Below are 13,200 nucleotides of genomic sequence, written 5' to 3' on the forward strand. Positions count from 1 at the left end.
CGTCTCACTCAAGTAGCTATTTGCAGTCAGTGGCTGCCTTTCTATTCATCTTGATGGTGTTTAAGAAGCCCTAATTTAAGAGAAAGAGAGGCACGTTTCTCGCCGAGCAACGGCTCTTGGCAGCCTGGCCCTCTTGTTCACATCATAAAGCAGGTCACAGAAGATCACAGACACATCTCAAGCTCACTAACTGCTCTTTTTTAAAAAAACAGAAAAGTTTTGTCTGTCTGCTTGGTGGAGAAGGGGAAAGAAAAGGAGAAGAGAGATCACCTTGTGTATTTTCTTTCCAAAGAGGTTTATTACTACTGTAGCTTGTCACGAAGAAGAAACTAAGCAAGTTTCAAAGTGTGAGGGACATGCTTTCTGCAGAAGTTGTGTTAGGTGTTAATTTAGCCCAGGCTGCCCAAGCACAGACCACCCTCTTGCCTAAAAGCAGACTGAGAATTTGGCCATCCAGACAGTAAGCTAAAACCACAGATATTTAAATCATTGTGACTTTGTATAGTAATAATCCAAATAATACAACTAACAAACAGATTTAGTTCAAGCTTCAGAATTAGTAATTTCTCTCAATGTGCAACACAGCGTTTCCTCTTCAGAGATGTTACTTTTACCAATGCAATCAAATTCGAAGATAAAAGGAAAGGTGAGGCGGGAGGCAAATCCGCTTGCCTCTGAATTTCACAAGAGAGAAATCTGAGACTGAAGTATTCTAGTTGTGCTTGCCATTCTCCCAGAATTAATGGGAAAGCTGCCATTTCAGTATGAAGACTGAATTATGTAGTTGGTATCAGCTCTTGGCTCTTGTTATGCCAGAGCACTCAGAAAGGTGTTTCAACAGATTATTTGGGTCATTCAAGCAATATTCAATATTTAGACTTCAGCTGGCCGACATCGCTGCAGCCTCAAGCACCTAAAAGTTGTTATCTCTTCTTACACGTAAAGCAGTCCTTTAACCTCAGCTCCTGGAGTTGCTCTGGTGTGTGTGGTTGCAGACCTGAACTTCATTTATCTCCAAGATATGAAGTTAAATAATTTTTTTAGAATTAAATTGTCCTTTTAGTATGCAATATTAATAATCTTGCATTTCTCTTCATAATAGAAATATGAATACAACTAGAAACTAATCAGGATGGTGTTAATTATAGGTCTTCATAATAATGCTCTGCTGACCTAAAGTATCAATATATTTAGCACCTGATTTTTGTCATGTACACCAGAAGGTGAGGGATCTTCCAAAATCTAAGTATGTAGGTAGCTGTCACTCCAAAGCCCACCACTTCTGATTTATTCAGGTTGATTCTGAATGTAAGAATTTTAATTTAGATTCCACACTAGTGCAAGTGTGTATGAAAGATACAGGTCCCTTCTGGACAAGACTTACCTTACAGACTTTATACTCATCCCAATAACTCTGAGTCATGATAGACACAACCTCCAAAGAATACTGAACAGCAGTTTCATCAGGTGCCAGCGAGGGTACTGGGTTAAGCCTGTTCTGCTTTGATCCTAGAACATGCTACATTACTGGCTACCAGACAGAAAGATTATTTTGAAACAGCTACTGTACTCAGGTTCTGTACCAGCAAATGTTCACACATGGTTAATTTGCATTACCAGTTGAGAAAGCAGTTTCCAATATTTTCTGCTTCACAGAGCAGAAAATGTTATGCATCTAGATTAGTTCATATTAGTCACATAGTGTGTTTGTGGCACCAACAGGCTCCATGAGTTGTTTGGTTATAGAGAGCCATGCTCACCCAATAATAAGCCAATATGTTGTCCTGGACTAGTCTAGATTTAGTTTTAGCTAAGTACTTCCAAGCACTCACCAGATGTCACTCACCACTTACCCTACAGGGTCGAAGAGGTTGTCAGAGTTTTGCTGGCTGTGTCAGCACGCTCTGCGAGACCCAGTAGCTTCGGTACTGTCCCAGATTGCACACCTCATGTCTATCAGCAGTTAGTTGAAGTGTGATCATTATCCTACTAGAATTACTTGCAGAAACTAGCAAATAAGCCTGTCTGCCCCAAAGAAAGCTTGCTTCTCCAACACTGTGGTTGTAGCCAAGTTCTTGCATTGCTACTGGGAGCACATGGTTAGTGCTGTGTTACACCTGAGAAGTTAGCTGCTAGGCAAGACAAGGAAGATCTCAGGTTGTTTCTACTTCAGAAAATGTCTATTTTTGTCAGGGTTCCAATCAAGGAACCAAATTATATAACGTGATAGGTTTATAGCTGAAAGTTAAGAGTCTCAGACTACCTCCATACTATTATATGAAACAGCTTCAGCATTGCTCTGGATAATTCTTTTGGCAGTAAATTCAGCAAAGTAGTTGCTTTACACGTTTGCAAGTTTGTAAGTGAAGCTGCAGAGAAGGCAGCTGTTAAGAGGCCACCAGCGCAGGCAAGGTGCGTGGCTGGGCAGCAGCTCTTGGCCCCTGTGGACCATCTCCTCCTTCCCTGCAGCGCCCGGGGGCAGCAGTCAGCTGCAGAGCCCTGCAGAGCCGGGAGAGCTGCCAGCTTTCACACCCACCCGCTCCTCTGCCACACGCAGAGGGAGAGAGCTGTTGCAGTAAGGTTTCATCTCTGAACTCAGGGCATTTCATACTCGGGGTTTTTTTCCCCTTTTCTTTACATAGAGCAATAGGCCTTTGGATGTGGTCCAAATGCATCTGTAATAACAGATAGCTTTGTGGCAAATACCAGAGGAGATCTTCAAGAGGTTCAGAGCAAACTGCCAGATGAAAGCATTGCTAGCAATAAACTGCAGCATGCAGAGTGAAGAGATGCAGAAACAAGGTTGGAAAAAAACACGTATATTTACTCAAAGTGCAGGTTCAGCAAAACTTAGATGTCTTGTACAGGGTTTTTTTAGTCTTGTTGAAATATTGTTCTTACATTTTGTTCTTTCTTTAGCTTTCTCAGAAAAAGTGAAATTCTAGGAATGTTCTTGCTTCTCAAGAGGGGGGCAACTGTTAAGAGCACAGCTGCCGAGAGGAATAGTTTAAAAGCACAAGATATTACATGTTACCAAAATGTACTAGTCTGTTATCTTTATTTGAAGATTTTTCCTCAGCTTGCTAAAAAATATCTAGCGAGAAACAAACAAACAAAAGAAACCAGTGGAAGGTTTGTAAATGCAGATCTACATGGCAGTAAGACGCCAGCCCGGCTCTGTGCAGGCAGTATCGTACCAGCTGCAGTAACAAGGCAGAACCAGAGTGGAGTCCTGCTGGGCAGTCCCAAAGCAGACGTAACTGACAGTCTCGTCGCTTTGATCAGATAGATGCTTCAAAGGGCGGTTTCAGCTGAATGACCTGGGATTATTCAGAAAAGCATCTAGGGAAGGACTACAAAGGGATTTTTCAGAACATTATTCAAGTCTTCAGATTGCTAGAAGAAACCCAGAAGTGTTTTGGGAAACAGAGTACTTTCTTCCTTTGCAAATGTGCTGCAATACCTAAATCTAGAGAGAGGTTTAGGGATAAAGTAGTAAGAAAAGAAAAGCAACTTTTCTTTTGTAGGAGAGGGGCAGGTGGAGAGGAAGAACAGGCAGGATTTATGTGCTCTGAGGCAAATGTAGGGAAATTAAGTGCAAAGACAAGACAAAGTGGGACTCAGAAAAAAGCTGACTTTCATTGTACACTCTCAAGAGGAAATGCCCTGAAGTGAGATGCAAGACTTGTACAGTACCTGAAAGAAGTTGGACAGATTTGAGCATCAGAATCTATAGACAATTTTAAATTTGTTCTTTAGACAAGGGAAACTAGTAGGCAGTTAGAAATATGAAACATCTGCAGTGCCTATGTTATAGCCAGCAAAATAATATCTTTTCTCGTACAAACCTTCAGAAGTTATTAAGTTAGACGTATTATTAATCTCACTATGGCATTTGCTGAATACAGCTATCTAAGGCAGAGCTCTGACATTTTGAATATTCTCGTACACAAGTACCTACATTACGTTTTGGAAGCCTGTTGCATGCCTGTAAGAGCTAGCATACCTGCAATTCTTCTCACTGCAATGAAAAGAAAACAGATTTGCAAATACTCCTTTGTTCCTACTTTTCTGATATTCCTTTTAACTCACTCCCTGCAGTTCATAGCATTGGTTGATGGGATTCACACTGCCAACTGACTTGCTCCAGGAATGAGGGAGCATATACATGTTAGAGCAGTGTATGAGAAGTCAGTGTCTTCCTCGGGAGCAGCAGTCACCAGGCATGAGCCACAAATATTTGCAAGCATACATTATTGCCATGCCATCTGCTGAGAAAAGCCAGAAGCTCAGCTGTCAACACTAATCTCATAAGAACCCAGCGAAGGCAAGGGTCCAGAGGCTTGCCATTCCCTCTAGCCATATTTGCATTTTTATTTAATCTTTAAAGCAAGTTCAGCACGTGTATTTTAATTGCAAGTTAATGATGTCAACCACCAGCTTTTGTTTTGGGCTTGATCTTACTATGTCTTGAAGTTATTTCATTTTTTTTTCTCAGCATTACAACAAACTTAGCTTAGTGTTTCAGAAACACCTTTTAGATGTTTCAGTTTTCACAGTCCTGCTTTCAGGTACTGGAACCCTATTTAAGTGTGTGGAGTCTGAAGTCCAAGAGAATATACAAGAACCCAGAATCACCAAAAGTAAAAATCAACTGCTGGGGCCCACTGGCCTGAGGTCTCCAAATGTCACAGCCCAGCAATGGAACTGGGTAGAGTGGTGCTGGTAGCCACTCCATGAAACAACAGATTTGTTGTTGCTGCTAGCAAAATTTGACTTCATCAGCAAAGTCAACATTTGGAATAATACCCTCAGTCCTGAGCAAGGCCTGAAGCCACAAGTGGGGGAGCACAAATCTGCTGCTGGAGACAGTTTTGCTGAGCATAGGACCTGCTCGCATCTGTCTCCTGCTCAATTCCTTCCCCAGGAGAGAGAAAAATACCACTAAAAACCAACTAGCCTCTTGAACTTTCAAACGAAATGAAGCCAGTATTTTGTAAAGTCAGTGCCTTACATCGTGAGTACTGAAGCTTTAGTTATGCCTTTTCCTGGCTAAGCAGAAGTCTAAGGCAATTAACCTGTCTCAAACATTAATCAGAAGTGAAAGCAGCAAGCGGGTGAGCAGAGATGGGCATCCTTTTACCTGTTAACTATCTGCTCTCCAGCATTAGCTCACTTGGAAGTTACCCTGGGGCCTTAGAACAGATTCCCACTCTGGTATCCAGCCAGGCAAGTATTAAGAAAACTTTTTCCTCAGTAAGTTGCAGCAGTATGAAGCAGTGTGGCATGGTCCCTCCTTCTTGGCATGAGAGCTGCTATAGCCCATCTTCCCAACAGATATTACTGTGCCTGAGCATGAAGCTTGCAGCAAAACCACAGTTCCTTCCCCACTTAAAGGAAAATCCCTATTTTTAATAGCTTTTCCAAAAATATGTATTTTTTCTTACTATGGACATTGCCATCTGTGCCACTAATAACCCACAATAGAAGCCACGTTCCTTTTAGGAAAGTTTTCAACAGAAGTCATTGTCAACAGGCTAGTAGCCTGCTATGGCATCAGGTATGGAATTGAGCATGGATGCCTTTTAACCTTTTCATCCCAGTTTTTGATTCAAAGAGTAGCAGAACTATGAGGACAGCTGTGTAAGCCCTGTACGCTGTGACTCATCTGCAGTCAGCACCTCAATAGCGACAGCAGTCACAGGACTGTACACAGCCGCCCTTCTGGGACAAGGTGGAAATGGGGAAAGAAGCCTTTATTTGAGCAAAGTGTTGCTAGTAGTCATAACTGTGGTTGTTAATTCATGTTTTCACATTTGAGAGTAAGCTTTATTGTTACTTTGACAAATCCATATGTATCTAAAGTACCAGGAAAGCTTTAGCACAGTCCTCAGTTAAAAGCTGTCCCAAGTGACAGGTCTCAACTACAGGAATAAGCATCCTCTCTCTCACATACTCTAGTGCAGGGGTCCTCAAACTACGGCCCACGGGCCGGATACAGCCCCCCAGGGTCCTCAATCCGGCCCCCGGTATTTACAGACCCCCCCGCCGGGGGTTGGGGGGGGAAACCAAGCAGCTGCAGATGACTGCCTGCCACTGCATCCGCGTGCCGGCCCCCTGGTTAAAAAGTTTGAGGACCCCTGCTCTAGTGGAAGCAGTGTAATTCCTCCTGCATGCCTGAAAGAACCAAAAGGAGGTTACTATTGTGCTCATTTTTGTAAAATGCTGTTTATCTCAAGCAGACTTCCACTGTTGGCTTGATTCACAAAGCAAGAGTTAACCCAGCATCACCACTGAATTCCCCAGCACAGCTGCTTCTTTGCTATTTCACCTCTGCTCATCCTGCATCAGGAACCATCGTCAAAGGTTGCAAAACCCCAAAAACACATTTCAGACAGCATATCGTTGTTCACAGACTTCAGCTACATCAGTTTATATCAGGATTAAGAGACAGGGTTTCTCTCTGTAATGAATTTATTTTGCCAGAATTTCCTCACTGTGCTGGACCCTCACCAGCTTCCCTTCCTTGGTTTACTCTTACCTGCTGTGGTTTCTCCAAAATTCCCCTCTTATTTTGAAGGAGATTTCAACACATTTGAGGATGCCCTTGGTTTTGATGGTATTGGACTCCATCAGTGCTGACGACCACAGGGTTGTTTAGCCAGGTTGCCCAGCTTTTGCTGGCAAGACACTTCTCCAAGTGAAACGAATCCCAGGTTTGCCTAAGCTTCCAGGCTCAGAAACCCCACTGATTTCTTCACAGCCACTAAGCACTTTGGTCTTTATCAGCAGGGCCGTATGACTTGAAGCCTTTGCCCCAGGGAGCAAACAGGGTCTATATTAGATGACATCAATGCCACAAACTTATCTTCTGTCACTGGAAGTCTCTCCCAAGGGAAAAGAGACCATCCATAGGATACTTCCTAAGTTAGACCCATGAGCCTGCTCCCAGATAGCTTGTTGCTTTGAAGTAAACAAGCAGTCAACCCACAAGCTGTCTTTCTTCTTGCATTTTTGAGTCATCATGTTTGCAAGACATCTACAAATAGCTCAGATTCACTTTAAATAGGTGCAAGCAATTACTGCCTAGGGAGGGTGCGCTCCTCTACTACAAACAGGTGCTTCAGCTCTCTCCCAGCAGCACGAGCATTGCAGGCAGCTGATAACACCAGCGAGGGCCAAACCCTCTCTCAGGCTACAGTTTTTAAGTATAAAAGCCCTATTTCCCCTCCAAATAAATGAATGCTAATCATAGTGAGCCTCACAGAGAACAGTTCCCAAAAGGCAAGAAAAGTAAGCGGAGGAGCTGAGCTCAGCCAGATCACATCCTTTCTATCTGGGGTACTGCAGCAATTCTCACCTGATGCTTTTGGGTACTTACCATGCAATGAATGGATTTGAATTTTCAAGTTCCTATAAATTGCTCACACATGGCCCAGTGTTTCTCAGGCCAATAATCCTAAGTAAAAAAAACCCAAGATAACGACACAAACTTGAGGGCCCCTCAGACTTTCCTTTTAAAGAGGACTCAAGCATGCAATACTCTGAGAAAACCAATCAGGAAAGGCATCAGCAACTTCAATAATTAGAATAATTTTTATTTATTTATTGGATTAACCCAAAGTCAGTAAATAAGCAAAAACTTGGAAAAGAATAGATCAAACCTAAGATCAGCTATTCTAGAGAAAAAAAAAAAGAGCAAAAAAGAACAAATTTTCCCAGAGTCTGCAGTCTTAAAGCCACAAAAGGACAACAAATCATACATGTAAAAACCTATTCAGCCCTCACAGCAACACAAGCTGGGGACAACCTGGCTAGGGAGAAGCTCTGCCAGGAAAGGCCCTCAGGGTCTTGGTGGGCAGGGAACCAAGCCCTGGCAGCAGAAAGGCCCATACTGTGCTGGGCTGTACAAACAGAAGTACAGCCAGAAGGTTGATGGAAGTGGTTATTCCCCTTTCCTCAGCACTCACTAGGCTGTATCCAGCGTATTGCATGCAGTTTTGAGGTCAGTTCAGTAGAGGACCCCCAGGATGCTCAGGGGGCTGGAGTACTTGCCCTGTGAGGAGAGGCTGTGAGGCTGGGGTGGCTCATTCTGGCTAAGATACAGCTTTGGGAGTGCTTACAGCAGCCCCCAACACCTATGGAGAAGTGACTGAGGAGTTGAAGCCAGGCTTTAGGCACAGTGAATGGTGGGAGGGTGAGATACTGTGGCTAAAAGCTGAAAGAAGAGAGGTTCAGACAGAAGACAAGGAGACCCCCTCCCCTGGGGACACAGCTGGGCAGGGGTGTGGGTTGCTCAGGAAGGCTGTGCTGGCTCCCAGTCCTGAGCAGCCTAGTCTGAGCCTGCCTGAGTGGCAGGCTGTGCTTCTTCCTGACCTCCCTCCCCTTCCGAATTTCCCTATAATTTTACAAACTTATATAAATAATTTGTCTACAATGTTGTAATTTACAGAATCAACAAGTACGAAAATATGTGGACCAACATAGTCGATGCCTAACAACTAGCAGAGCATTTCCAGGAAATCCACCTAAAAAGAATTGCAGAAGCTGGAGTCTTCCCTTACTAGCTGCTTTTTTGCCATTGGGGTAGCACATTACAGCCAAAAAGAAAGCCTAAAAAATTGCTTGACTGCTTTCTGATCTATTTTTTTTTGTGTGTGATCTGAGCTATGACGGTGCTTAGGGGATCAGTCAAGGTGGACCTCAGTATATCAGGCCTGTACACACTTTGCCTCAAACAGATTACTACCTGAACAGCGCAAACAGAAAACAAATAAAATGTCCAGGAACCTTTGGTGGATCAATATCAGAGCCTAGCCTTGTGCCCTAACTAGTCACAATGCTAGTCATTGGAACATAGGTCTTCAGAAAGCACAGGAGCAAAAGGGAGAGGAATCATCTGGTTTGTTACTTTGCTTTTCACAGGGCCCTGTATCTCCTCTCCATCACACAAAAGCAGAACACAGACCTATTGGTCAATTGATTCAGGTGGTACAATGATAAAGAGATCCTAATCAATCAAGGAAGCCATTTTATTGCCTTGCCCTTCTACAGCCACCAGCACCCTTTCTTTCTGCCCCCAAACCAATTCTTCCTGTAATTCTGTGCCTCTTTGAAGAAAATCTCTGACCGCAGGGGTGCAGAAAGCAAACCAAATTATCCCATTGAGCTTTTCAGACCTTACAGTGTAGGAATGTTGCTGTCTCCATTTGATATGGCAGGCTGAAATGAAACAAAAGAGAATGGGAGAGAACATAACCCTCTGTGGGTTGAGCCTACCTTTTTCTTCTGACAGACAATATGATTTAATTATTTGCCCTTAAGGTGGAGTGTTCTTGAATGACAAAAATAATTAAATAAAAACAAGACAGTGATCTTTGAGCTAGTAAGGGCATATGAATAATAACACTATGACCTAGTGGCAAAGGAGGGGTAAGGGGAGGAAGGAAAACACTGGGCACTGGGACTCCCTCTTCATTGGTCATCTTAGAGCATCATGTGGCCAAGGCTTCTTTTTAAGGATAACTTCTGATCTCTCTGAGCTCACACTATTCTCCTGTCCTGCATTTCTGTTTCATCCTGTGGAAGACTTCTCTGTAGCCTGACAAAATGTGTGACCAGTTTGTGGGCACCTGGAAGCTCCTTTCTAGTGAAAACTTTGAGGACTATATGAAAGAGCTGGGTGAGAATTGTTATTTGGAGTTGTATCTGGGACAGGGAAGGAATGCTGATTTTTGAACTGTATTCCTTACTTGCTTTTTCTGGCTGTGCTGTTTACCAAGGGGGCTTTAGTCCAACTATTTTGATCAGATGGTCTTAAACTGGAGAACTTGGTTGTTTGAGTTAGTTGTGTCAAGTTCCTATAACATAGAAAAACCTTGACTGGAAAGAATAGTTTCAGGTAAGCCAAGTCTGTGCATGCCTATTTAACAGTATTATAAATGGAAGTAAAACACATCACTGCAATATTTGGTGTGTATCTGCTTTTACACTTGGACATACAAAGCTGTGTAATGCTAGGATGCAGCAAGCTTCTCTGTGGCTAAAAGCAGCACACCTATACTTCTTTATATTGCTACTGGACTAGGAGACCAATTAATTGTCATGGCTATTACAGTGAATGAAACTCTGTAGCTGCCTCCAGTGAATATTAACAAAGAGAATTGCATGGATTCATGTAGATACTTGCAAAAGATTTGAGGGATAACACTCTTCTCTAAAGGTGTTGACTTCTTCCTTAGAATTGAAACTGGGCTTTAAAAGGTTTCCGCATTCTTTTAGTGTGGAGGAAGTATGGGGTAACTTGCACTGATTGGATCAGTACATGCTAAAAAGCTGGGGGGTTATTTGGAGATGAGGGGTAAAACACTCGTTGACACTTATGCAGCATTCAGACAGCTTTCAGTGAGACTCTTGCACTCTTAATCTTTACCCCAGATTTTACTCAGGACATAACCATTGCCAGCTATTTCTTAATCATTTCCTTTTATTCAGCCTAGCCACTGATAAATATAAAAAGTGCCTCTTTTTTGTTTGTTTGTTTTTTTCTTGTTTGGTTGGTTGGTTTTGTGGCTTAGAAAGTATCATATATTTCTGCTTATTTACTTTTAGATACAGTTAGCATGCAAGTTAACATATAAACCACTGCAGTTATTTTGAACAAGTGTATGTACAAATACATGGCATTAAAATCTTGTTTCAGTCTTCAAAATGCTTTTACCATTCTGACAACGACAGAGCAGAGAATTTCCTTACATCATCCCAACTGACTTTGTCTATAGCCGTACCAAGCTAGTGAGATGTTACAAAGGAACTTCTGCAACATAGAATTAATAGAAAATTCAGAAAGTAATAGGGAAAACAGTACTAAATTCTTTCCCCACCCCACCCCCAATAAATAACAGGAAAACATTGTGTAAAGAAAAAAAATTTCATAGTGTTCTGTCTTATTTACAGGTGTGGGGTTTGCTACCAGGAAAATGGCTGGTGTGGCCAAGCCCAACGTAACTATCAGCATCAATGGTGATGTGATAACCATCAAAACAGAAAGTACCTTCAAAAATACAGAGGTGTCTTTCAAGCTGGGTGAAGAGTTTGACGAGACTACAGCAGATGACAGAAAAACAAAGGTGAGTCCAAAACCAGCACTTTCCAAATACATGTCTCAAAAGGGATGGGGGAGCAGGAGGATGGAGTTGTGATTTTTTGTCACCCAGTGTAGAAATGCTGCCTTCAAAGGTAAGCGTGCTGTGGGTGCTTTGTGCTTCAGTGTTGCTTGGACATAGAAACAGTCTTCTCTTCAGCCCTGATGAAGCAGTCGCACTGTCTTTTTTTCTTTGGCAGAATGTCATAACCCTAGACAACGGCATACTGAACCAGGTGCAGAAGTGGGATGGAAAAGAGACTATCATAAAAAGAAAAGTGGTGGATGGGAACCTGGTCGTGGTGAGCTCATTTTTGTTATTTAACCACTGAATTCATTGTGCAAAATTAATGTTTGGCAGATGTGTTACACCGGATTCGAACACAGGGAGCGAAAGCTTTGTGCACTTGGTGAGAAGTCTCTCTGAATGAGTCTGGAGTATATATTAAAACTGAAATGTTGTTAAATTTGCAGCACGGTATAGAGATGCCCATTCTCCATTCATAGCAAGACATGATTAGGAAGAGAAAACCAACATCACTGTGAGGGAAATTTTTATATCTCAGAATCTTTAAGTTCTGGACAGTATAGTGGAAGCATTAGCAAAGTCCCTGTTAAGTCCATCAGCACTGTGCTGATGCAAAATACTCTTGTTTATCTCCAGTACAGACTCAACAGCCATCTGTGGGAACCATGCTGTGGATCACCACAACTGTGTCAATAAGATGATGTTATACAGAAAAAGGAAAAAAAAAAACCCAAAAACCCAAACCTGTATCTGTGCCCTGTTGGTTGGTGTTATCTGGTCAGAGTGTTGTGATTGACTTGGTGCCAGTAAGGCACACCTGCAGCTTGGGGCTTCCTGGCTCTGCTCTCCAATTTTAGGAAAGACATTCTGATGAATCTGGAGAGGCCTAAAACTGTGTTCATAAAAAGCAGCTGAGAATCCTACGTGCTATAAAATGATACACATACACAAAATTCCTGAAGAGTTCTGCCCTTCCCTAGGGAAAATTAATATGTCCATAAACTGGAGAAGACCAGAAGAAAACAAATAGAAATTGTTTTGTTCAATCTTTCTTAATGAAGTCGTTACCAAAAACTAAGTTTGATCTAACAGAAAAATAGACCAGGAGAGGCTGACACCAGCAGCTGCACGTCTGAAAGCTGTGTAGGATTCTGTGAGTAAGTGTTGTGCACATGTGTGTGAAGACAAGGCACAGCTGCAAAAGGTGAAAGGAAAAAAGACTAATGCCCAGCTCCAGAGTTCAATACCCTCCATAGAAGTTCTAGGATCCTTCTTTAGAGACCTTTAAGAGGAGATTAGAAAACTCCTGGGGGTCACTGGAGCAGTCCTCTGATGTTCTTTCAGTCCTATGCTTGTATTTCAGACTGTTTCTGAAGCTCCCAAAATGGAATTTCACTCTTTTGGCAATAGGTTTTAGAGGAGGAGAAAAGCAAATTTTTTTCTTACACTGGCTCATAATGTATAAGTAATTCTTTACCTTCGGATAACAAACATTTTAATGAGAGTTAAAAGCTGATTAGATTTGCCTTTCTTTCCAGGAATGCACCATGAATAATGTTACCTGCAAAAGAGTTTACGAAAAAGCATGAAGAAACCATCTTCACACAGGACTAATGCTTAAAGCTGGAGAAAAATAACTTAACCAAAGGATAAAACCTCCACAAATCCATTTTAAAGAGAAAAGTACTTTTTACAGATCTATCCCCAAACAGTTACATGTAGTTAGTCTAATTTGTTATGGCTATTCAATAAAATGTTCCGCTTTCTACAACCCATATTTGTGCTGGAGTTTGTTGGGAAGGGGGTTGGGAGGATGTGCGATGTGGGAAGGGGTACTGTGCAGAAAAGCATCGTGTGAGAGCTAGTACCACACGGTAACTGTGCCCCATCTCACTGTGGAAAAAGGATCAGAGATGATCCAGTGTGTGGCACTTTATTGTGTGGTAGTGATAGATGTAGACTTGAACACAAAAACATGCTCCTGTGAGCACTCTGTGTGTGTTGCCCACACAAAGGAGTTTGTTCCTGG

General features: G+C 42.3%; 1 protein-coding gene across 1 annotated transcript; it reads left to right on the forward strand.

Annotated features, from left to right (window-relative positions):
• Positions 1–9,528: 9,528 nt before the first annotated feature.
• LOC119145454 (fatty acid-binding protein, adipocyte) lies at positions 9,529–12,946 on the forward strand. The gene is made up of 4 exons (XM_037381952.1): positions 9,529–9,682; positions 10,957–11,129; positions 11,344–11,445; positions 12,710–12,946. The coding sequence occupies exons 1-4, from the start codon at positions 9,610–9,612 to the stop codon at positions 12,758–12,760; spliced, it is 399 nt and encodes a 132-aa protein (XP_037237849.1). The 5' UTR covers positions 9,529–9,609; the 3' UTR covers positions 12,761–12,946.
• The last annotated feature ends 254 nt before the right edge of the window (positions 12,947–13,200 follow it).

The sequence above is a fragment of the Falco rusticolus genome, chromosome 3, assembly GCF_015220075.1.
Source record: "Falco rusticolus isolate bFalRus1 chromosome 3, bFalRus1.pri, whole genome shotgun sequence".
Lineage (NCBI taxonomy): Eukaryota > Metazoa > Chordata > Aves > Falconiformes > Falconidae > Falco > Falco rusticolus.

Excerpts from the sequence above, each read along its gene's own strand:
- LOC119145454 (XM_037381952.1), top strand. The coding sequence starts at position 9,610 with ATGTGTGACCAGTTTGTGGGCACCTGGAAGCTCCTTTCTAGTGAAAAC. Across the intron at positions 9,683-10,956 it reads GGACTATATGAAAGAGCTGG|GTGTGGGGTTTGCTACCAGG; the intron begins GTGAGAATTGTT and ends TCTTATTTACAG. Across the intron at positions 11,130-11,343 it reads CAGATGACAGAAAAACAAAG|AATGTCATAACCCTAGACAA; the intron begins GTGAGTCCAAAA and ends TTTCTTTGGCAG.